Source organism: Diabrotica undecimpunctata, chromosome 7, assembly GCF_040954645.1.
Source record: "Diabrotica undecimpunctata isolate CICGRU chromosome 7, icDiaUnde3, whole genome shotgun sequence".
NCBI classification, from domain to species: domain Eukaryota; kingdom Metazoa; phylum Arthropoda; class Insecta; order Coleoptera; family Chrysomelidae; genus Diabrotica; species Diabrotica undecimpunctata.
This window is the reverse complement of record NC_092809.1, coordinates 53,124,935-53,152,501: the sequence shown is the minus strand read 5'-3', so window position 1 is coordinate 53,152,501 and position 27,567 is coordinate 53,124,935. Positions and strand designations below refer to the sequence as shown.

The 27,567-nt window shown below is 29.3% G+C and overlaps 1 protein-coding gene across 1 annotated transcript; it reads right to left on the bottom strand.

Annotated features, from left to right (window-relative positions):
* Positions 1-678: 678 nt before the first annotated feature.
* Positions 679-25,829, bottom strand: LOC140446747 (endocuticle structural glycoprotein SgAbd-2-like). The gene is made up of 3 exons (XM_072539338.1): positions 25,776-25,829; positions 19,688-19,839; positions 679-1,031 (listed from the first exon to the last, which is right to left on the bottom strand). Exons 1-3 carry the CDS (start codon positions 25,782-25,784, stop codon positions 695-697), a joined length of 498 nt encoding a protein of 165 aa, XP_072395439.1. The 5' UTR covers positions 25,785-25,829; the 3' UTR covers positions 679-694.
* Positions 25,830-27,567: the final 1,738 nt, after the last annotated feature.

Sequence of the window (27,567 nt, the reverse complement as noted above, 5' to 3'; positions counted from 1 at the left end):
AGAAAAAGATGGTACTATAATTTAAACAATTTAGGAGGCTAATATTGAAGAAGAAACAGACTTTAAAGCCTACATACAAGAAGGAAGAAGAAGAAAATAAAGCTTCGTATGCAAACCAATGTACAATTTTGCCACCTTGACTTCCAATTTTTTTTTAATTACCTTTTTGTGTTCATTTTTTGCATATGTCCTTAAACTTTTATAAGCTTTGTCCTGTGTTATATTGAATTCTTGTGAAATGGCCGTCCAATTATCTTTCTTTGTATTTCTGTCTTTGTATGATGTTTTTTGTACATCCCACAACTCTGGACGTACATAAGTGTACTGCCTAATGTTAAAACTTATTTTGGTTTCGTTTGACCACGTATTTATATTTTCTTTGTATGTTTTGACAAAACCAAATTAAATTTCGCCACTAACTGCAATAGTGCTATAACTCAAATACCAGCAAGATTTCTGCCACATGGCTCGGCTATAGGGCGATATTTTCATTAAATTGTGGCAATGTTGCCAGCAACATACTGAATATACATTTTGGGCAACATATTACTTTAAAAACTAGCATGTCCAAATGCACCTTAATATAATATCTATTTGGGACATTTTATTTTTTAAATACCAAAACATTTTTTTATCATTTATGATTTAAATTAATTTATTTCAAAATTCTTGCTCGAAACAAAATATTTAACATTTAATATTTATATGGTCTGTTATACTGGCTTCTGTAATTCGACTTATACGACCGTTGTTCTGGATAACTCGTTGGCACGGTTCCAGATCTGCCTTGGGCTTGAGCAATTAACTCTAAGGATCTTTGAATAGCTTCTGGAATTGGAGGTGGAGTGGGCAAGTGAGCTCCTTCAGCTCTAAATCCAAACTCGTCGGCTATATAGTTGACTGTTATAATTGTGCCTTCCGGTGATGTGTAGGAATAAGAGCCTTGTATAACTTCGGCTTCGGTGTCTTTATTTCCAGCGTTTTTAAGATAACCTTGGGCCTGAACGTTTTGACCATCTCCTGTGCTATAACTAAAAAAGCATATCGATATGAGTTCTAAACATAAAATGATATAATATAAAAATGAATGGCACTACAAACTAAATTTATCAAATATATTTAGGATAAAAATTAATTACAATTTCGTTTAACATTAAATACAACCAGCACATGTGATAATCTTTTATGTTCACTCTCTCTCCTTCTCTTTCTATTTAGCTTCACAACCCTTGATATGTCTTCGCTGCCTGTACATCTTGCCTTATACTACTTCGGTGATTTATATCTTCTCGTCAGTTGTCTACTCCCATGACATGAAATTCTTTTAGAATACTATCTCACCATCTGAGTCTAGGTCTGCCTATGGGTCTCCTGCCGATCGAGTTTTTAATTCATATCTGTTTAATGAACTGTTATCTATTGGCCTTGCACATATCCTGCCATCTCAGTTTTTGGACTTTTATCTCGTTGATCATTGTACGCGCCAATCTCCTCCACACTCAGTCTAAATCCTCCACATTCAGTCTAAATCCAATGCACTACAAAGATATTCAAAGTTCACGTTTAGAACTAAAGACAAGTAAAATTCTTACGCTCTAAAATCTAATAATTAAATAACATTTTATAATCATTTTTCATTTATAAGGTATATACACTTCACACTTCAAGTGTCAGCTACAATATTGTTTGGTTAGTTTTACAAGATTTCCAGTTTTCATTTGTTCTATTTTTCGGTTTCCAGAAATTAGAACAAAAATTGACTAATATTTTCCGGTTATCCTATCAACTGACAGGTCATATATTTTTCTCAGTAGATTGCGCTTAAAACACTTCTTTAGGTATAGTTAATTTTGTTTTGTTATGCAAGTTCCTGAGCCATTATATTATGACTGGCATAATTTTATTTATATGTTTGAAATAATAAAATTACCAGACGGACTACCAGGTAATTCTCGCAGATAATAAAGTAAATATTAATTATATGCTTCGAAAACTAACTGAAGAATATACCAAATGTGGCATTACTATAAATACATACAAAGACTAAATATCTTTTAATAGGAAACAAAACACACAATATTTAAATGGGAGATACGTAATTAAAGGCACACAATCTTTTAAATGATCCTAATAGACCACCTACTAAAACGCTTAGTAAAACCCTAGAATAACAGAGACACACACACTGTGTTGGGTTTTTCTCTGGTAAAACTATGGTGGCACGTCGGGCAATAAGAAGACTAAGAAAGAGGTGGATAGATGAACTCAGAACCGATGCTAGAGATGTTGAGTGAAGAACACTCATAGAGAGCAGCCAAGGAAAGGTACGCTTGGAGGCGGGGGCTGGAGATACCAGGGCCTCACTTGGGTTGCAGCGCCATAGGATAGAGGGAAACTTTTAATTACCTTAGTAATTAAATGAGTAAAATGTACATCTTCTGAGGAAAGCAATATTAAAACAACCTAGAGATTGTATTAAGCGACAGCAGCATCTAGAAAACCAAACAGCCTGCTTATTCTTTTTAAATGCCGTCTCCTTTAAAAAGTTGACTATCTTCACGGCAATCTTTACCTTTAATACTGCTGCTCTACAGAGCTTAGCAGAGTTACAGTTGTAACATTATCTCAAATTGTTTACCCAGCATTTATGTTGTCGGCCTATGCCACTACTGCCCAGTATCTTACTCTTTATAATAATCTGTAGCACCGCATATCTCTCACGTCTCATGACATGACCCAGATACTGCAATTTTCTTATTTGAAGGGTATTTAGTATCTTCTTTTCCCTTTTCATTTTCTTTGAAACGACGTTTTTCGTAGCCTTATCAATGCAACCTATTTTTAAAATTCTTCTATAAGAACAAATGAAGATATATATATATATATATATATATATATATATATATATATATATATATATATATATATATATATATATATCATCAAAACCGAGAAGAATCTAAATCTTTTTGACTCTCTGAGATTGATAATTTAAACATTTTGGAGTCTATTTATAATAAACAAATTGCTCTTTCAATTGATCTCTAGGTATTTACGCAGGAAGTAAACAAGAATCTTTTAAGGACAAGAGCATGATTTTAAAGTGAGGACTTAAGAGCAGCCGTAAAAGACGAGAAAGTCTCGTTGGCCTGTTTTTAGTTTTTGTCACAGTTGGGCACGTAGCTCGTAAAAAAGAATGGGAAAATCCATATTACACTAAGTACAACTAAAATATAAGTACATAATATTATGTCTTGTTTCAAGAGATACGAAACAGCTAAATAAAAATAAAATTAAGCGATGAATTTAATTAAGCTGAAAATTTAGAGTCAGTGCCGGCTGGAAAAAAGTAAGCCAAGTCCTATGAAAATCTTTCAATTTAATTTAAAAATTTTCAAAATGTTTGGAGATACAATAGCAGAATTTTTTCTGCCTAGTAAACCAAAGAAACATACCTGATTTTACATAACATGTATTTAATGCAGTGCAGTGCAAGGTTTAGGGTAAACTCAAGGTCAATTTTTTTGGTATTCCGTAATAATCTAGAATTTTTGGATAACTTAAAAGTTTATATGTTCAGTAATACCTTTTTGTTCAGCTAATTTGTAGGCATTATTGTATATAGTAAGTTATAATACTGTTAATATCATGATAATTATGCTATAACTGGGTCAATGTCAAAGTATTTTTGCTAAATTTTGCTATTTAAATTCACCTTTCAGCTTTGTCCAGTAAAAAGGTATTCCATCTAATTTTAGAAATATTGGTCATTACCCGATTTGACTAAAATTACATTTTGGTTTTTTTGCTTCTTTCCTTGTTTAATTTATATCTACGTTACTAATGTGTAGACATTGTATAATAACTTTTACGTGTTTTAAACTTTTGAGAAATAAAAATTGTTATTTGTAGCCATTATTTGTTTAATTTTTTCCTATAATCTTCCTTTCTTCTAGTAACTAATAAGAAGATGAATCTGATACGAATATAGAAATATAAGGTAACTATGCTTGTTTTTTTTAAGACTTTGTATACTTATTGGTTTTTTAAAGGTTTGGCCTATTTTTTATCCTTCTTAAGACAATTATCTCATAGGTCAAGTGTTGAGTTTTCCCCGTCCCTCGACAAAGGGCTAGGTGGTGCCCCTTATTTTCCCCTTAGTTTGGTACCAAATTCTGTCATGTTCATTGTTACATTTTAATTTTAAATTTTAATTTTAATTTCAAAGCCCACCGTTGTATTCTTTGAAACACCTGAGCGCCGGTTTGCAAGGTGAACTTGCACCTGGATTTTCTTCTTCTCTTTCCATGGCCCAATTCCCATCCAGATAATTTACGTTACAAGCCCACATCTCAAACGCTTCTATTCTGTTACATTATATCCTTTTTAGCGTTTAAGGTTATAATCGTTTGTTCCCAATCATGTATATCTGTTTGTCTTTTAAACGAGTTAATCCCTTATCCATTATGACACTTGTTGTTGTGTTTTTGTTATGGTCATGAATTTCGCCTTTCTGAAATTTAAAGTCCGGCCTGTTCGCTACTACATATAATCTTATTCATCAGAATCTTTAATTGTTGTTGACTTTAATTCCACCTGATGTTTCCTACAGTGCTCTCTGAAGTATCTCTTCTGAATATAGGTTAAAGAGCAGCGCAGAAAGTACACATCTCTGCCTTGCCCCTCGTTGTTTTTCTATGTTTTCTGATGGTTTACCCTTACAGATGCAACTTAATTAAAGTAAAGGTCTATTATTATTCTTGTATCTTTCATGTGCAGATTTTTATCTTGAACTAGCTGTAGAAGGTGATTACGTAGGACTTTGTCAAATGCCTTGTGGTAATCAAGAAAACAGATATAAAGAGGTTGGTTAACATCCATGCATAAAAGGTAAATATCGTACGTAAAAGGTACATAAAATTGTACATAAAAGGTACATAAAATTGTATCCATTTCGATTCTGAAGCCAAACTGAGTGTGACTAATATCTTGTTCTAGTTTTCTGAAAATTCTTTGAATTATATATTCTATAAATAATTTCTGCTGGTATCCCGTTAAGAAGAAGAAGGCCAAAAAACTAATGGAAAAGAAATGTCGATGGGGCAACGTCAAGCAAACTAACAACATTGTAGGTGAAGTTAATTATTAGACTGAATTCCATACACCAATACTTCTAATACTCCTTATTTAAGCCATCCAAACTAGTCATTCTTCCATTATTTGTTTCTTTAAATTTTTTATAGATAAACCTTTTTTTTAATATCGAAGATGATAGAAACAAGTGACCGAACAAGAAAAAGAAATGAAAAAGATAATTAAATAGAAAGTGCTTGAGAAGAAGAGAGAAAAAGCTTGGCTAAAACAATTTCGTGTTCTTAGAGTCATTATTATCTGATTAACTAATCTATACTCTAGTTAATGAAGAAAAAAAGCTAAAACAATCTTTTACAGATATTTGAAGATTTTAAAAGTAATATAACGGGTAGCTGATGAACAATCCGTGAAGACGTACAGCTGATTTGGTTTTTGTTTTTTGTAGAAGTTATACTTCTACACGCACGGTCGGCGCTGGAAATTTGCATGACAGTGAATCTGTGAAACCATTACACATGTAAGATAATGAGTAAGAGAGAGGCAGAAGATATATTTTCTCTCTCTTAGTCTCTCGAGAATAAAAATGCTCTTTTGTATATATATTAAATATTATATATATTATATATATATATATATATATATATATATATATATATATATATATATATATATATATATATATATATATTTATGATGTGTTTTTTGTTTGAATGATGAGCAATGAGTATTTTTAATAATATAATATATAGGGTTTTTATCGCGGTTCTCAAAGAATTAGCTTGTAAGTACTTTTTTAAATTATCTTTATTATAACTATTATGAAACACACATATATATCTAACCTAGTCAATGTAAATTTAAAATAAACTATCTTTAAACTGATATTCTTATAAAATTAATTAAATTCTATAGACAATCTAAAATTTAAACAAACTATCTTCAAAATTGAAATTGTTATGACACTAACTAAATTATATTAACAAAATTTTGTACCTTTCTTTCACTGAATGCCTAAATGAACTGTTTTCTACTATATAGATTCTAATCACCACTAAATGTCTTCGTACTTCAGTTATCCTTGTTTTTTGTGAAATTACTTTTTCCAATTATCAGCTTCTACCAATTTAAGATATAGTTTTCTTCACCAGCATTTATACACCACCAACCAAACCAGCAAACAGCATTTATATTTATTCTTCTTTTCAATATACCAATATCCACTTATTATAAGTTGATTTATACTAATCTCCAACCATAATATAATTTAATTTCTTCCAATATACTTTTTTTAATCTTCAATAATTATTTGTGTATAATTATAAATGTGCATTAAATTATATGCATAATTTTTAATCTTCATTTAACTCACTATATTAAACAATTGGACTATCTCCAACTAACTTTCATATTTCTTATAAAACTGCTTGACTGATTTACTAAAACTGTGAACAATTGACTTCACTAATTAATTGTGTCTATCTTCTACTAACTTTCATAATAAACTGCTTGACTTCTAACTAAAAACTGCCATCTTGAATCCAAATCACGGGTATTTATATCTTTTCAATCTTCCAGAACCATCTGGTAAGAAATCATGTTCCAATTTGTTCTATCACTTCTATATAGATGTTCTCGAAAAAAATATCTGTTCGATCCACCGCCATAATCATTATTTCGAGAATGTTCGACTGTAAACAATGGTCACACTCTGCACTCTGAAGAATTCGTTAATGTTCCATTGATAATTTTGTTGACATTTAGGCTTTTCAGATCAGAATAAACATTTAAATCATCAAATATATATAAATTAAACACCTCAAACCAACATTATTATTATAACCCCACTTATATTCGTATTATGATTAATTTCTATCTGTCAATCCACTGTATAGTTGGTTGCCTAAGCACATGGCTCACTTAAATCTATTTACAACATTAAAATTACTAAAATACAACTTTTTACAATTATTATATGCTAATTTATTAAAAATGCCCTCACATAAATATATTTTTATTAAATTCTCTAGTATATAACTTATTTAAAATAATCAAATACTTTTTTATATCTAATATTATGTAGTATATAACTTATAAATTATTTTCTATAAACCCCAATCGTCACAATACCCCAAAAATAATATTTAAAATAAATAATTTACTTATTATTTTTTTAAATATTAATTTTCTCATACCTTATTAAATTTAATAAATCAATTTTTTTTTTTTTATTTAAAATGTGTTAAATACATCCCTGTTCGCTGTCTATATCAAAGCAGAGAACAACGGAGCACAGTTCGGCTATTCTATGGTCAAACTGTCATGTCAAATGGGGCAATGGATGCGATATCAGAGAATAAAATATAACCTTAATTAAAATATAATCGATATGGTATTCTGTTTGTTTATAGACAAAATCTAGGAATTATTTCCATTCAAAATAACTTTCATCAATATAAATTGGTAAGTTTTTTTTTTTTTACTTTATTATATTAGAAAGACATTTTTATAGCAATTATAGTATCAATTTTGTGTCTAACCCCAAATTATGATTTTTAGGGTACAAATTAATTTCCATATATACAAAATTCAACAAGTATGATGTCAAATTGATTCAAAATAATGAAATCTACCATCTACCATTTAACAAATCAAGTCTATTGAATAAAATGGATATATCAGTAAGTTATTAGTGTTATTATATTTGTGTTAAAGGTATAGAAAATGTTATTCAATCTCTTCATGATATTGAAAAATGTCGTTGATATGAAATATGCCTCTTAGTCTGTTCTCTGCATCTATTAACACATAACTATTTAGTCCATTCTGATTTTCAATTGTATATGGACCTTCAAGCATTGGTTGTAATTTCTTACAACGATTTTCTTTAACATTACTTTTTCTAAGTGAACGAATTAACACTTGGTCTCCTTTTTGAAATGTGATTGGTTTTTTTATATTTCGATTTTGTCTTCTGATATATTTTTCAGCTTTCCTCCTAATTCGGTTATTCACTTTCTGCATTACTTGTTCTAACATATCCTGATTATATTCACTAATCCACTTTCTGTTTCCTATATGGCCAAACATTAAATATTCTGGTACTTCCTCTGTATTCAAATTATGTGTATTATTTAAAAAATACTCTACTTGTGGTATATGTTGCTGCCAAGTTTCGTGTTGATTTTGGCACAGTATCCTTAAATATTTTATAACTTCTTTAATATATCTTTCTGCAGGATTTGCCTGAGGATGTCTGATACTTGTAAAATGAATGTTGATTCCCTTTTTCTCACAAAATGTCCGAAATTTTTGGTTGTTAAAATATGTAGCATTATCTATTATGCAATTTCTAAATGGTCCTATTTCTTCGAAAAATTGATTAATATATAATTTTAATGTTTTAACATTTGTTCTAGAGCAGGGATATAGTTTAATAAATTTTGTATATAAATCAACTATCACTAGTATATGCTTTTTTCCTGTTGGACTGAGAACTAAATTTGAAATAAAATCCATGGAAACTGTATTTAGTTTTTCATATACAACATTAGATTTATATGTGTTCTGGTTTTTGAAATTCTTTTCTTTGTTTAGTTGACATATTGGGCATTGGGTAGTAATTTCCTTTGCTATACTTATGTCATTCTTTGCAAAATAATTGTCCCTAAATAGCATCCATAGCTTTCTTGAACCAATATGCATATAATTGTTATGTAAATTTTTCAATATTTTCTTTGCTAAAGTTCTAGTTATTACATATACTTCTATGCCATTTATTATTTTATAATATACCCCATCTTTCCTAAGGACTTTTTGTTTTTCACTCAAATTGATCTGATCTCTTATAATTTCTTCTTTAGAATATAATCCAGTACTTTCTACTAATTGATTTAATCCAATTTTTATTGTTCGCTGCCCTTTTTGTGGTGTATTTTCTAACCTTGATAAAGCATCTGCCACTATATTGGATTTTCCAGAAATGTATTTGATTTCAAAGCAGTATTCACTAAGTATTAGACTCCACCGATGTATTCTACTGTTTCCATATTTGTTATTTAATATAGACGTTAAAGCTTGGTGATCTGTTTCTATTGTAAATTCATTACCCAACAAATAAAATCTTAATTTTGTGACACAGTGTATTATACTTGCTAGTTCTAATTCTGAAACTGAGTAACCCTTTTCATGTGGCTTTGTAATTCTTGAAATGAATTGTATTGGGTATTCGACCCCATCATGTATTTGTAATAATACCCCTGATAATCTCTCTATGGATGCATCTGTTCTTAATATGAATGGCTGTGTGTAGTCAGGATAGTATATTTTCAAATTTGACAGAAAAATGTTCTTAATCTCTTGGAATGCTAGTTCTCTTCTCTGATCCAATCTCCATTTTACACCTTTTCTCAGTAGTTCAAGTAATGGAAGTTCTTTTATACTTAGATCTGGTATCATCCTTTTATAATAATTAATTATTCCAATAAATCCTCTTAAAGTTCTTAAATTGTGTGGTGTTTTATATTCCTGAATGACTTGTGTCCGTTCTGGATCCATTTCGATTCCCTTAGTGTTAAGTTTATAACCTAGATATATGACTTCTTTTTGAAAAAATGTACATTTTTCTTGATTTATTTTTAGTCCAACTTTGTCTAATCTATTTATTATAATTTTTAGGTGTTTCTCATGATCTTCAGCCGTTTTAGAAAAAATTAATATATCATCAATGTAGTGAATTACAAAATGTTCATATTGATCCAAAATATCATGAAGACATCTACATAGAGCACTGCAAGATGATTGAAGTCCAAATGGTACTACTTTGAATTGATATACTACTCCATCTATCTGAAATCCTGTATACTGTCTACTTTTTCTTTCTAGAGGTATTAACCAGAAACTATGCTGTAAATCGATTTTAGTGAAAAATGACATTCCTGTAATTCTTCCTAATATTCCATCTATACTCATTGGTGCTTCAAATTGCTTTTCAGTAATCTTGTTAATATTCCTTGCATCCAAACATAACCTGATTTCACCTGATCTTTTTCGTACTACTACTATGGGGTTAATAAAACGTGTGTCTGCCTTCTCAATGATCCCATCTTCTAACATATTATTAATTGTTTTGTTTACTTCTTCTCTGTATTTATATGGTATTGGGTATGATTTTGTTTTAAAATCTTTTTCTTCTTTAACTTTTATACTATGGATATAATTTTGTGCAATTCTATTTTCTTTATTGACAAGTCCCTTGTGTTGCTGCAATATGGAAATGACTTGATTTATATTCTTCAGGGCAATTTAAAACTTTCATTATATCTTCTTCTTTACAAATAAAATTATTCTTCATTATGTACTTATTATTCCTTGCTTCCAATTTTACGCACTCCGCCTCGTAGGCATCCATCTGCTTAAAATTTCCATTCCTTAAATATTAACTACAATAACTATTCTTTACATTCTTTTGGGACATTTCCCTATCATCAAAATACATTTCTTCTTCATAAACATCATTATTTTCTTTTAATAATATCCTATCAACTCTTATTCCTTCTTCTACCTCATCTTTCTGCATAAATTTAATTATTTGCCCTTCCAAAGTTACCATTTTTTCTTCAAAATCTATCTTTACTTTCTTCTTTTCCAATTCATCATTTCCCATTAATATATCAACACATAAATCCTTGACAATAAATCCTTGCATATTAATTTCTTTATTAAGAATATTAATTTTAAAATTGGCTAGTTTATCAATTTCACCCAACTTATTATTTGCACCAACAATTTTAATTTTTGGAATCTTTATTATATCTGATAATTTTAATGTATTAAAAATAAAATTCTCCGAGACTAAAGTACTTTCTGAACCAGTATCTATCATAATCTTAATCATTTTATTTTTGGCCAAAGCATTTATATAAATTAAATTAATAGATTCAATAATTTTCTCTTCATCTAAAGAAATAAATTCAGAAGGTTTTTCATAATAGCAATGGCCTAACTTGTAATTCAGAAAGTTTACTGCACAAAATTTTGATTATTAGAATTGTCAGATTGTATCTGACCACTTGGATCTGATGTCCTATGTCCTTCCCTACTATGACTTCTACTCACATTTTCTTGCCTTGTACTATTTCGTTCCCTGTCTTCGCAGCTTCTATTCCTTCGAACACAATTTACCTGTCTGTTATAGTTAGGTCGCTCTGTATTTCTTCTATTGTTAAAATCTTGTCTATTATTATTAGTACTGTTATTAAAATGTTGTCTATTATAATTAGTATTATTATTAAAATTTTGTCTATTATAACTAGTATTGTTATTACAATTTTGTCTAATTTGATTACTGTTATTATTATTAAAATTTTGTAAATTATTACCATACCTAGTATTATTGTTATATGATTGTCTATATTGTTGATTATCATTTTTGTTATATTGAAAGTTATTATTGTTTTTTCTATTGTTATTATTACTTGTCATATTGCCTCTTTGTATTCTTTAAATAAAATTAATAAAACTATCTATTGTTTGAATATTTTGTACAGTTACGGTTTGCACAACATCAGCATCAAAATGTCTAGATACATTTAAGACTGTTTCATCCTCTCTAAGTGGTGGTTCTAAATATTTTGCAACTGTTATCAATTTCAATGCATAATCTACCATATTTGATTTTAAATTTTGATTATACTTTCCAAAATATAGAATTTCTCTAAACTTGGCTTGCTCTAATTCACCCCAATAATAATTTAAAAATTTATTTTCAAATGTTTGAAAATTATCTAAATCATTCTCAATACTAGCAAACCAAATTGCTGCATTGTCATTTAATGTCATTCTAATATAATCTTTAATATCATTAATATTATTCACAAATCTTAATTTATGTTTTAAACTATTTATGTATACTCTAGGATGCAAATTTTTTATATTACCAGAGAATTTAATCCCAGTCTCATTTGTTAAATTTAAGTAAGGTCTCCCTATGTCTCTCATTTGTGAAATATCATCTATTCTCTGTTCCACATTTCTTATTTGATTATTATTTATTTGGATATTTTGTTGTATATCGTCTAATTTTTCTTCTGTGTTTCTCCTGTCTTCGTTAATTTTTACTTCTAAGTTACATTTCTGTAACTCTATTTTCTGTTCTATATCTATCTTATTATCTTGAATAATCCTCTTTACTTCTCTCCTCTCATTTTCTATCCTTTTCTTGTAGTCATTCCGTATAATTTTTATTTCATTTGCTACTTTTTTCTCTGCAGCTTCAAGTTTTTTATCCATTTGTTTTTCTATTTGTTTTACAATTTTATTATTATTATCTTCTATTTTCTTTTCTAATTTTCTATAATTCTCTTCTAATTTCTGTTCCATTTTTTTCATGTCTTCTTTGACTTGTTTTGAATTCTCTTCCAATTTTTTTATGTCTTCTTTGACTTGTTTTGAATTCTCTTCCAATTTTTTTATGTCTTCTTTGACTTCTTTTGAATTCTCTTCCAATTTTTTTATGTCTTCTTTGATTTCTTTTGAATTCTCTTCCATTTTTTTCGTATTCTCTTCTATTGTCTTGTTCATCTGCATCATTAATGACATCAAAGCTGCCATATTGACATTTTCCTCTCTTTCTGGATTCATTTCTGCAGTATCTTGTGGAACTTGAACTAAACTCTCCTCTTGTATAGGTTGTGTTTCTACTTCCACATCTTCTTCATTCTTTTTGCTTCTTGTACCTTTCTTTCCTTGAGACATTTTGAGACTTTACTTGTTCAAATATAATTAAAAATAAATTCTATAATTTTTCCTTTCTACTGATAATTAATTTAATTATATGAGAGCACTTATCTTCCCAAACTAATTCTTTTAAATAGAGAGCCACCGCGTTGGGTGCCAAATTTTTATGATGTGTTTTTTGTTTGAATGATGAGCAATGAGTATTTTTAATAATATAATATATAGGGTTTTTATCGCGGTTCTCAAAGAATTAGCTTGTAAGTACTTTTTTAAATTATCTTTATTATAACTATTATGAAACACACATATATATCTAACCTAGCCAATGTAAATTTAAAATAAACTATCTTTAAACTGATATTCTTATAAAATTAATTAAATTCTATAGACAATCTAAAATTTAAACAAACTATCTTCAAAATTGAAATTGTTATGACACTAACTAAATTATATTAACAAAATTTTGTACCTTTCTTTCACTGAATGCCTAAATGAACTGTTTTCTACTATATAGATTCTAATCACCACTGAATGTCTTCGTACTTCAGTTATCCTTGTTTTTTGTGAAATTACTTTTTCCAATTATCAGCTTCTACCAATTTAAGATATAGTTTTCTTCACCAGCATTTATACACCACCAACCAAACCAGCAAACAGCATTTATATTTATTCTTCTTTTCAATATACCAATATCCACTTATTATAAGTTGATTTATACTAATCTCCAACCATAATATAATTTAATTTCTTCCAATATACTTTTTTTAATCTTCAATAATTATTTGTGTATAATTATAAATGTGAATTAAATTATATGCATAATTTTTAATCTTCATTTAACTCACTATATTAAACAATTGGACTATCTCCAACTAACTTTCATATTTCTTATAAAACTGCTTGACTGATTTACTAAAACTGTGAACAATTGACTTCACTAATTAATTGTGTCTATCTTCTACTAACTTTCATAATAAACTGCTTGACTTCTAACTAAAAACTGCCATCTTGAATCCAAATCACGGGTATTTATATCTTTTCAATCTTCCAGAACCATCTGGTAAGAAATCATGTTCCAATTTGTTCTATCACTTCTATATAGATGTTCTCGAAAAAAATATCTGTTCGATCCACCGCCATAATCATTATTTCGAGAATGTTCGACTGTAAACAATGGTCACACTCTGCACTCTGAAGAATTCGTTAATGTTCCATTGATAATTTTGTTGACATTTAGGCTTTTCAGATCAGAATAAACATTTAAATCATCAAATATATATAAATTAAACACCTCAAACCAACATTATTATTATAACCCCACTTATATTCGTATTATGATTAATTTCTATCTGTCAATCCACTGTATAGTTGGTTGCCTAAGCACATGGCTCACTTAAATCTATTTACAACATTAAAATTACTAAAATACAACTTTTTACAATTATTATATGCTAATTTATTAAAAATGCCCTCACATAAATATATTTTTATTAAATTCTCTAGTATATAACTTATTTAAAATAATCAAATACTTTTTTATATCTAATATTATGTAGTATATAACTTATAAATTATTTTCTATAAACCCCAATCGTCACAATATATATATATATATATATATATATATATATATATATATATATATATATATATATATATATATTATATATAATATAATATGTATTAATATTGAAGTTATACTTCTATACGCGCGCTCCACTTTGGAAATTTGTATGGGAGTGAATCTGTGAAATCATTACATATGTAAGATAATGAGTAAGAGAGAGACAGAAGATATATTTTCTCTCTCTTCCTCTCTCGAATATAAAAATGTTCCTTTTGTATATATAATTTAATATTATTTATATTATATAAAGATATATATATATATATATATATATATATATATATATATATAATAAAATATTTATTAATATTATTATTTATGTGATATATTTTGTATTATTTATTAAATGTTCATAATTATATTAGTCTTTTGTATGTCAAAATAATAATCTCAATAAATCACTGTATGATCCAGAACTGTCAATTTTGAAATACATTTGTGTTATGTCCTCGGTAGTATAGTAGTCAGTATCCCCGCCTGTCACGCGAGAGACCGGGGTCCGATTCCCATTCGGGGAGGACTTTTTTATTAATATTATTACATTATTGTCATTTTTAAATTCTTATGGATATTGCATTTTAATTTGTATTGTATTATTATATGGAATTATGTTGCACTGTATTGTAGTGTATTTTTTATGTATATTATTGTCATTTTTAAATACTTATGAATATTGCAGTTTAATTTGTATTGTATTATTATATTAATAACAAAATAAACAATGAATTTTACTGCAGAGTATGTGTAAAAAAATTTTTGCATTCAACTCTTTTCATACATATATGAAAATAAAAATATACATTTTAATCAAAATATTGATTCAATCCTTCATTGTTAGTAAGTTGTTATTAATGCTGTTTCTCTTTCTGCTATGTCTTACCTATAGAATTACATATGTAATGATTGTGCAGATTGACTCCCAAATAAATTTGTAACGGCGAATGCGTGTATAGAAGTGTAACTTCCACCGGCAGTCCCACTGGACTGCCAAACCCGTTTTTTTATTTATGTTACATGTTTTGTATTATTTAAAATTAAACGTTTATAATTATTTTAGGCTTTTGTATTTCAAAATACTCACTGTTTTACTGAGAACTGTCAATTTTGAAATCCGTTAGTGTCATGTCTAATTGGCAAATCCTTTACGTGTTTGGTTCATACGCTGGTGGTTGTGAGTTCGAATCCCAATCATGAATTTCCTTTTTTATTTTTGAAATATTTAAAAACCTCACGTTAATCTTATTAAATATATGTAATATACGCAAAAAACATAAATTTTAAAATAAAATGAAAATTTACAACATAATCCGAGTTGTTGGTTTTTTATTTTTGTCTTCGTAAAGTAAGTTATATATATTGGCAGTTTTAAATACTTATGAATATTATATATTTTAATTTATATTGTATTACATTATTGAATTATGTTGCAGTGTATTTATTCTATTGTAATTTTTATATTAATAACAAAATAAACAATGAATTTTACTGCAGAGTGTGTCTATTTTTTTTTGCATTCAACTCCTTTTATACATATATAAAAATAAAAATATATATTTTCATTAAAATATTGATACAATCCTTTATTTACTATACTCCTATTACAGGTCAAATGTTTATATACAGCAAACGATGCACCATATACCTATATAACTAATTATTTTTCTCTTTCTGCTCTCCCTTACCTATAGCATTACATATGTAATGATTGTGCAGATTGACTCCTATATAAATTTTTAACGGCGAACGCGTGTATAGAAGTATAACTTCTACCGGCAGTCTCACTGGACTGCCACACCCGTTTTTTTTTTAACAATTTTGTGTGAAATTGAAAGTGAAAAACATAGTTTTTTTGGATATAAACAGTTTTTTATACGTTGTAGAGAAAAATGTTTAAAATAAAAGCTGTAGATCATAAAATATCTTTATTTTGAGAGTTTTAAAATTGAAATACATAAACAATTGAACGATATGATTAAAAAAAATATTATTTTTTACTTATATATAAATGATAATAACTTGGTTTTTTCGCATAACGACATGAGTCATTATGCAAAACGTTATAACGATGTAATATAACTACTCAAAGTGTATGTTATTTATATAATTATACAATAAAAATTATAAATTATTAAAATGCATTTTATTCATTTATTTAATTTTATCATTTTTTCTTTCAACGAAATAAGTCATTTTATTATAATTTTATTTAATAAAGATAGGTAGCTATTAAATATTAACTAATAATATTTTTAAAGTTCACCCTTCCACTTTTTCTTAGGGGTTTTTTTACGAGTACCATCATTTTAACGGGTTACACCTTTTTACTTCTTCTTGGTATATACCATCTATAAAATAGATGCTCAGCTCTTAATGCTATTAAACAATAAAAATATGATTTTTAGAAAAAAAATTCTGCCTTTTTTTCTATTGGTCACAGATATTGGTTTTTTTAAGTCTGTTTTTTTCACCAGATTTTTATTGAGCTTACTTACAAGCATATACCTAACATCAAAAATGTCAAAGTTATTCTAACTCTCTATAAGCTAAAAAGTCAGTCCCTTTTCAAACTGGTTTTTAATAACAAATTTAATAAAATGTAGTGTTTTAAAATACCGTGTTTACTAATAAACGAACGATATAGAAACTCCTTAAAATCCGTTAAAGCTTACCCAGGCGCAGATGTCTTTTCAGAACATAACCCTCTAATAGCGCAAATGAGTATTAAACTAAAAAGATTGGAGCAGAAAAGAAGAACAAATCAGATATAAGTCAGTCATTTATGTAACCTGGAGGTAAAGGAGAAACTGCAAAAATGTATTAATAATAATTTGAAAATACTTCATGAAAAAGAAACATCTCAGCCAACGAACAACATAGATAAAAAATGGCAAAACGTAAAAATGGCGATAACAGGTCCTGCGAAGAAAATTCTGACTAAAAAAAAACCAAGAATAAAGCAAAGGTGGATGACTGATAAAATCCTTCTTCTCATGGACAATCGGAGAATAATGAAAGGAAAAAACGAACAAAGGTATAAACAAATACAGAAAGAAATCAAAATAGAAATCAGAATAGCAAAATAAGATTTTTATAAAAGAAAATGTGAAGAAATAGAACAATTGCAGGCAAAACATAATATTTTTAATGTACATAAAAAAGTAAAAGAACTTGCAGGTACACAAAAACGTAAGCAGCCAAATACCCTGTATAATGTCAACGGAAACATAATAACAGAACTAGAAGAACAGTTGAAGACATGGAAAAACTATATTGAAGCTATATTTGCAGATGGTAGACAACAATCTGAGCGAAGTAACATACAAGGAGACGAAAGTCCAGAAATAACGGAAGAGGAAGTAATGTACGCACTAAAAAGAATGAAAAATGGTAGAGTCCCAGGTCCAGATGAAATACCAACGGAAATCCTTAAACTAATAGAAAAAGACTCGATTCACATTTTAGTTGAACTTTTCAATAGCATTTATACATCCGGAAAGATACCACAAGAATGGCTTTTATCCACCTTTGTTATTATACCAAAAAAGATAAATGCCAAATAAGGTAGTGATTACCGTACAATCAGTCTGATGAGCCATGTACTGAAAATATTCCTAAAAATTATACACTGTAGAGTACACAGAAAACTGTAAATGGACATCAATAATACCCAGTTTGGATTCCGAAATGGACTTGGAACAAGAGAGGCGTTGTTTGTACTGAACGTTATGTCTCAAAGATGTCTTGACATAAATCAAGATGTATTCATGTGTTTCATAGATTACAACAAGGCCTTTGATAAAGTGCGGCATGATCACCTAATCAGACTCCTGACAGAAAATAATTTAGATAAACGAGACATCCGACTATTAGCAAATATGTACTACAATCAGAAAGCAGTAGTGAGAGTAGAGAATAATACCACTGAAAATGTTGAAATAAAGCAAGGTGTGAGATAAGGGTGTATACTGTCACCAACCCTGTTTAATCTCTATTCCGAAGACGTAATGAATAGAACACTCTCTGAGCAATCCGTAGGTATTAAAATAAATTGTGTTAGATTAAACAATCTGAGATTTGCCGACGACACCGTTCTGATTGCAGAAACACTTGAAGAGCTACAGACATTGGTGAATAAGATAGCAGACTGAAGCGAAGAATATGGACTATCTTTGAACATAAAGAAAACTAAATTTATGGTAATATCGAAATCAACACAAAATGTCCAAAATTTATATTTACACAATGAAATTATCGATCGAGTTAGCAAATACAAATATTTAGGCACTTTTATAAATGAAGACAACGATAGCTCAGCAGAAATCAAAATAAGAATAGAAAAAGCCACATCCATATTCACTAAAATGAAGAGAGTGTTCTGCGGAAGAGATTTGAGCCTTGAAATGAAACTTCGCCTGATGAGATGTTACATACTTTCTGTGCTGTTCTACGGAATGGAGTCATGGACGTTGAAAAAGATTGATACCAAAAAATTAGAGGCATTTGAACTGTGGATGTATCGGTCCATGAGACCGAGAGAGTCACAAATGTGGAGGTGTTGAGAAGAATGAATAAAGAAAAGGAAGTCATATTTACGATCAAAAAACGAAAACTGCAATACTTGGGACACATTACAAGAGGCGAAAGATATGAACCGCCTTGAATAATTATGCAAGGGAAAATAGCAGGAAAAAGGTCCATAGGAAGAAGACGAAACTCCTGGCTAAAGAATCTACGGGAATGGTATAGCTGTAGCAACAACGAATTGTTTCGGTCAGCAATTTCGAAAATACTTATAGCCCTGATGATCGCCAACCTTCGGAACGAAGATGGCACTTGAAGAAGAAGTTTTTTCAATCTTGTTAAATTATTTATGTAATTAAATTTATAAACTCGCGAATTCAAGAACCTTTTAATATCAACCGTTTCTATTTAAACCATATTTCTCTAAACTGCATAAAAAACGTTTTATAGGCAAAAAAATTACTTTTTCACCTTTGGATATTGTTTAAAACAAAGACAAAGCAAAATCAGATGTACATCGTCACGGATTTTTCATCAGCTATCTCTCATATATCTTTTAAATCCTTCAAATTTCTGTATAATATAATATAATATAATATAATATAATATAATATATGTATTGTGTATAAATTGTAGATGATATATCTGTAATAATTTTACGGAAAACCAATGATTTTGTTCGAGGTGTACTAAAATATGTTTGAACCTTACCTATAAGCAAAAGTTCCATCTGGACTTATCTCGTTCGATTCAGAAACTATGGGTACATTTACTTTATTTGAATAATTTGGCTGAGTTGAATATTGCGGATAGTAATTTGGTGCCACTGCAAAGGTACCTCCAAGGAAACTGATCAAAAGCAACTAGAACAAATAAATATATAAAAGATATAAACCCAATATTAAATTAGTATATATTTATATGTTTATACCGCATATAATTGTAGATTTTTACTTCTTTCTTAAATTCATGTAGAAATCACACTTTAATCAATCTAAGTTAAAAAAACCTGCTTTTCTAAAAAAAACTAAAAATGGTGTTTTTACCCTCGAAATATCAAATCCTGACTGTTGTGTATGCTTTTTTGTTATATTTGTTTTCGTAATGTGTGTTTACGTATACTATACAGTCCATCTAATTTACAAACCGTTGCACGTCATCGGCGTCATAGCCCGTGACGTCACATGATACCGACATCAAATATTTAGGCGGTAGGTGTGTTTTTTTTTAGAATCACTTTGCCGAGTACACTGGCATTACAGCCACTAGACATATTTTATTATATACGTGTAGAAATAATATTTAAAGATTTCTATTAATGTTAACTTAAATAAATACACAATAATATGTTTCATTTAATTTGCATAAATGCATTATAAAGCGTTTTTATGAAGAACATTTGTTCGGAACACACTGTAACTGTAATCGAACAAAGGTGAAATTTTGGCAAGTTTGGATATGTAATCCGCTATTGTTGGTATGTTCTTGTTATTGACTTCTTTTTTGTTATTGGTAATTAAAGCCTGCTACATTCTACTGATGGATTAACTACAAATTTTTCTTAAGTAAGATAGAGCTGACTCTTAGACTTTCTCTTTTTCATGTCAATTCTAAGTTTTTGTTTAAAATGGATACAGTCTGAAGATAAATCCAACATTTTTAAATAAAGAAAATCAAAAGCGATAAAATTATCAAAATTATGGGTATTAACACTTGCAGGAACAAACTTTTATTAGACTATTATTGGGCAAGTCCTAATTCTATCAGAAACAAACGACGACGATTGCTCCTATTTTCATTTCAGTTTGAAAAATTTAGAATAGATACAGAGTATGTACTCATGCCTGCAATATTTAACAAATTTGTATTCGCCACTTACAACATTGTGCTATGTTTATAGAAAGATAAGTATCTTTGTAGGCTTCTGACGTGTTATATAAGAAAGAAGAATAACAGGTGGTTTTTATATTTACCAGGCTATTCTTTCATGAAGATTTAGAACGGGCATCTGCCTCGAAATAAAGAAAACATTTTGTCTATTACTACATTCATACTTCGTGTAAACTATCTTAAAACTGTATCGTTCAGCAAATCACAAAAAACATTTTAAGTCTTCTTCTTCATGTGCCTTGTCCGTTCCGAACGTTGGCAATCAACATGACTATTCTGACTGTTTACGGCAGATCTGAATAGTTCAGCAGATGACAATCCGAACCATTGCCGCAAGTTTTGGAGCCACGAGTGTCTTCTCCCTACTGGACCCCTTCTACTGTCTATTTTCCCTTGAACGATCAGCTTTAGTACTCTATATTTATTGTGTCTCATAACGTGACCCAAGTATTCCAACTTTCTTCTCTTTATACTTATTCCTACCTCTCTCTCTTTACTTATCCGGCGTAGTACCTCTTCGTTGGTCACGTGCTCAGTCCAGGATATACGTAATATACGTCGGTAAGCCCACATTTCGAAGGCCTCTACTTTTCTCATCAATGTTGCGGTCATTGTCCACGCCTCCATTCCATATAACAAAACCGGGAATACATAACATTTCAGAAGTCGAATTTTGAGAGGTAGGGTGAGGCTTTTAGAGGTGAAAATTTGCTTCATGCTAGTGAACGATGCTCTTGCCTTTTCTACTCTTATACGTATTTCCTTCGCTTGATCCCAATTTGAGTTAACTGTTGTTCCCAAGTAGATGTACGAATCCACGTGTTCAATTCTTTCATTGTCTAATATCAGTTGCTGTGGTGGTTGTTGGGTTTTGCTTACTAACATCCATTTGGTTTTTGTGATATTTAGTCTGAGTCCGTATTGTTCACTTGTTTTTTGTATCTTACTCATTAGGCAACTCAGTTGCTCCTCCATGCTACTTGCTAAAATCACAGTGTCATCAGCATACCTTATGTTATTAATTATTTCTCCATTTATCTCTATGCCTTCTGTGCTTTTCTCCAGCGCTGTCTTAAATACTTCTTCTGAGTATATATTAAAAAGAATAGGAGACAAGATACAGCCCTGTCGTACCCCTTTCTTGATCCCAATTTTATTGGTCAATGTAGATCCTACTTTCACTTTAGCTGTTTGACCCCAATAGAGACTCGCTATTGTTCGAATGTCTCTGTAGTCGACTCAGATCTTATGGAGAACTTCAATTATCTTTTCGTGCTTTACGTTATCGGATGCTTTTGCGTAGTCTATAAAGCATAGGTACACGTCTTTGTTCATATCTCAGCAGCTACATTTTAAGTAAGGGTGCAAATTTGTCTGCCTGTTTCTTCTCAGTTATAGTGGTTTTATCGTCAAATCTAAAATAATTGTCATTTTTTGGAATCTCTTTCGACTAATCGGCAATTATACGATAATTTGCCGAATTTTTTAGATCACATATAGTGATAATCTAATTTGATGTCATCATTATCTCCCATCAAAAGACGAATACCAGATAAAGTGAAAATCTCGGTATCAACATCTGCTTTTGGCACATTTGTACGCTTAGCTTATTCATTGAAATGCTGCACAAGATTTTGCAGTATCTCTAGAGTAAAGAATTTTTGGAACGACGGCAATATATTTTCTACTTTGCTTTTTTGTCGAATCCTTGGTTGCTCACGAAAAATGTATAGTACAACTTGCCGCATAGGGCGTGGTCGGTGGACTAAGTAGGTTCTTTCTGACTTTGATTTATATACCTGTGGGGTGTCACAGTTTTTATCAATTATATCGAAACTACAACTATCCTCAGTAAAATTTTTAAAGGCCTTGTTTTCGTTGAACATTTTCACTTACGTTTGTGTCACTGTTGCCGGAACTAATGTTTGACCGAATCTCAAAACCAGAGAGCTTTGCTACCACTTCTTATAATTCCTTCTGTGTTATATATTTACTTATTTTCAGTTTTATTATCACATAAGATACTATATACGAAAAAATGCTTCAAACTGCGTTAAACAATTAATAAAGAAGCGCGAGACGACAAAAAAACGACTGTGAAAAAACGACTAAATTTGGATGTGAGAGGTGTCATTCGAATTTTTGCAAAACTAAGTAGGTGATAACTTCAGTAATATTAATTAATCTATCATTATTCTCAAATAGGTCGAAAATAATAATAAAAACATTATTAAAACATTTAAAAATTACTAAAAACATCGATTTTCTTCGAGTTTTCTCGCTCATAACTTTAAAAGAGTTCAATTTTGAGCAAAGCCATCAAACATAAAATAGCCACAATTAAATTTTCTATACGATACGGCTTGCTAAAAATGCTTTTTTGTATTGCCCTTGCTGCATAATACCAATAAATACAAATAAAGAGAGGAGAACAAGCCCTTTCTTTTGAACAACTTAAGTTGAACTTAAAACCTTCATAATTCGTCCAGGAAATCTTTTTAACATAATAAAATATCCCATCAAATCTTATTTAATTAAATTAAATAGATTTTGCATATTAAATTTGAAATCAAAATTTTTTTAACTGATATTTTTAAAAATCTTGCACAACAAAATACTAGACCATAAAACATTGAATATAAAACAATGTAAAATAATTTTTTGGGTTATAAACAAATAGAATATCTTGGTAACTGTGAGCTTGAATTAAATTTAAAAAAACGGCGTTAGAAAAGACTTCGCAAGACTCTTCTTTTAAAAGAAAAAAAGGTAAATTACGACAAGGGTTGCCTAAGATACAACCGGTCAAAGTAAACCGACATTTTCGACGAAGTTGTAAACAATAGGATGATAATCTTTAAACCATTACCTTTTTCTTTCGGAGCTCTTCCCGAAAAAATTTTTTTTTATATCTTCAAGATATTTAGAACATATTTTAGAATACTAAAAAACCATCAGTACTGCGGGTGAAAAATGCAAAAAAAATAGGTTGAAGCAAATTGAATTTTCAAATATCAAAATCGGTATATGTAAAAAAAGTGTATTTTCTCGGCTTCCAATAAGGTAATTTTCTTCTTTTTGTTTAACTTACTGGAATAGAGCCATCTTAAAAACACATTACCAAATATCAGTGTTAAACTAAACCTCTAAAAATCATACGAACGAGCTGAATTTTTTGGAGAATGTTAATTTTGAGACCAAAAAAATATGCTGCAAAAAGTTACCCCTCGGCTTCCTCCTAAAACTACCACCGCTCGTAGGAAGAGGAGAAAAGAACAAAAAAATCGATTTATCAATAATATATACGTCGCAAAAAAATATTTAAAATAAAAATGGTCCTACTAAAAGTTTGCACAAAAATGATAATTAGCACTTTTTGTGTAAAATAAACCGTTCTATCAAAAATATCGCTTACGGCCTACGCGCTCTAAATCGATTTTAAATAAAATTTATATCAATTCGACGGTAAAAATTCGATATCTTTTGATAAGAATGTCCAATGTCCAATATTTAAAACATATCCGTCAAACGATTGCAAGTAATAAATATACTTCCACAAAGACGGCATTGGATGAACTTTGTAGCTAAAGTAGTTTTGTTTGGAAAAACGTACTTGTGTAATTGAAAAATGGCAGTTTTAAATGTTTTATATCATTTGTAATGTACAAGTTTAAATTTAGCGTTTTTACGGCATATTTAATTCAAGCAGAACAACAAGGTTTTAGATTGGGAAGATCATACATCGACGCTATATTTATATTGAGGCAAATACAGGAAAAATCATTAGAATACAATAAATAAAATAATTAAAACAATAAAAAACATCTAGCAGAAAAACACAATAAAAGTAAAAGTAGCAGAAGAACTAACTGACCCAATTGAAGCTGGCCATGGAATTAGACAAGTGGATTCCTGAGCCATCTATTGTTCAACTTGATCATTGATGAAATAATCTAAAATATTAAAAAAATGGATACCAAATCAGAAAAGACAACTTAAAATAATCTGCTATATAGACAATGAAATAATAATCTCTCACTGTGAAGATGATTTAGCAAAAATGCTTGCCTAATTTAACAGACCCGCCAGAAAATGTAACATAATAGTTTCACAAAAAATAATGCATGGTTATAACAACAAAAGTGGATAGAGTTTAAATACCTGGACATCCCACTGACAAGCTACAAAAATCTTAATACAGAAGTAGAAGATAAAACAGAACCGCAGGATGCCTAAATGAAACTATATTGAGGAATGAAAATATAGGTAATGAAATAAAAGGCAGAATTCACAAAACGCATTAAAGCAATATAACGTTCATAGAAGCAGAATGAAAACAAATATAGTCGCAAAGATGATAAGAGATGGTCCCATATTAGGAAGTCGATCAGTGGGAAGAGCATAAAAGTGATGGAACGAAAACTTAAGCAAAACATACAATAATTTTATTCGTTGAATATGGCATACCTTATATTTATTGAGAAAAACATTAATATTTCTAAAAGAAGAACAATATTAAGATAAAGTAATTTTTTAAAAATCAAATTGTATAAAACTAATGGAAGGTAAACAAACTCCCAATTACACTTTTTATAGTGGTAGTAAAACATAAATAAGTGTTTGATAATTAAAAAAAATGTAATAAATAAGTCCTCTAATAAATGAGTGCATAAGTCCTCTTTATAACACCAATTTTTGAGTTAAATAACAATCAGTATTTGATGCTGTATTTGTGTTTAATTAAAATACTAAATCTGGAAATAAAAATACACAGGAACTGTAAAAATCGTAATAAGTTAATAAAAAATTATGAAATGCATGTACTTCATTTATAAAACTATTAAACGCTACTTACAAAATGTTCAGTGCTGTATGATTTATTTTATTTGAAAATATAAAACGTACTTACAAATATCATTTTTTGAAAAAACAAAAACGCAGTTCACAACAACCAAAAACAGTAGTTATTGTACATCATATTTATTACCTTTTATACCAAACCCCCACTTTTCGTTTAAATGTTTAAACCGTCTTTTCTTTTGAAGGCGCACCCCGTACCTTTGGTCGATATTTAAGGTCATGTTAATTAATGTAATGTACTCAGCAGAAATTAGATGTGCACTATGTAATATACAGTGTGCTCAAAAACTCTATACAGAAAAATATATCTTAAATAATGATGCAAATGTTTGTAATTTTATGACAGTCTACAGTAAATTACTTTATCTACAGATATATTTTCATATTATTGTCGAACATTTGTTGCATTTTTAAATATTAAATACTAAAACAATAGAATATTTTACGTAATTATAAAATATTAAATGATTATCGGAAACGATTCATTGCCACAAGAATTCTATATATTTTTTAATGTTTTGTTTTACATAATTAACATTATCATCATTATCTTTCTTTGTGTTAAGTTATAGTTCTTCTGCTTATTGCGCCGTTTTCTTTGGAAGGTTGGTGATCCACATGCTTTGTATGTGGATCGCCAATCATGTCTCGTATCTTTGAAAACTGCTGCACGAAAGACTTCTACAGATAAACGGTCAAATCATCTCCTCGGGTCTTTCAGCCATGAGTTCTGGCGTCTTCCTACCGATCTTTTGCCTGGTACTTTATTTTTACAGTATCAATATGATTTGGAGTAAGTCATATCTTTTACCTTTCATCACATGACCCATGTACTGAATTTTCCTGTGATCATGCTTCGTAAATTATTTTGCTTACTCATGCCCCGAAGTACTTCATCGTTGGTAATTTTTGTATCGATGGAAATTTCAGCATTCGTCTGTTTCTCAGCATTCGTCTGTTTCTCAGCATTCGTCTGTGTCCATACATCTCAAGGGCATCTACTATTTTTTATGTTTTAGTCAAAATATGCGTTATTAGTTAAGAAAGTGATTACAAAAATTTATTGTATGATCTTACATTTAAGCAATGACGTGCCGATGTAAGTTAATAATGTTGTGTGATAATGAGTATGGAAGGAAAATATTATTATATGTTTATAATAATTATGTTTGCGTGACAATGATGAAGGGACGAAAAAGGAAGGTGATTGAATAAGTGCATAAGTGCAATTTATGCACAAATGTTACAAAATAAACTAAACTTGGGGCGAAATGTTGGAGTAAGATTGACAAAAGTTGAAATAAAAATATTTTTTAATTAAGATAAGGGGACTAAGTAAATTTGTGGTTTGAGAATGAATTGTTATAAATTGTTACATATTGGTGAATTTAAAATGTAGAGAAATTCAATTTTTAAGGAAATAGGAAACTCAAAGTATGAAGTGGAAAATGTCAAAGATTGAGAGATAATAAAAAGTAACTTAGAAGTTGGTGAAAAAATATTTAAGTTGTAGAAACAGAATAAAAGAAAACGAACGATTGTTTGTTGTATTAGTGAAGATGTGAAACAATAGAGGCTAAATTGAAGTGTCAAATGATAGAAAAGGATAACATTTGAAGTGATTATATTAATGAGATGTGAGAATTGATTGTAAAAAATATACTGAATTAAATTAATAATTATGTGTGAAAAAAGGTTGGAATGTATATTGGAAAAGGATAATAAAATGGAAGAAGTTTCTAGATGATGTTAATAATTGTTAAGTTAGGAAGTCGAAAGTTAAATCGGTAAGTCGGTAGTTAAGAAGAGATGGATGGTATGGATGGTAATAAAATAGTGAG

Bases quoted from the DNA above. Each gene is read 5' to 3' on its own strand.
- LOC140446747 (XM_072539338.1), bottom strand. The intron at 1,032-19,687 runs GTAAGGTTCAAA...ATGCTTTTTTAG, and splicing joins GATGGAACTTTTGCTTATAG to TTATAGCACAGGAGATGGTC.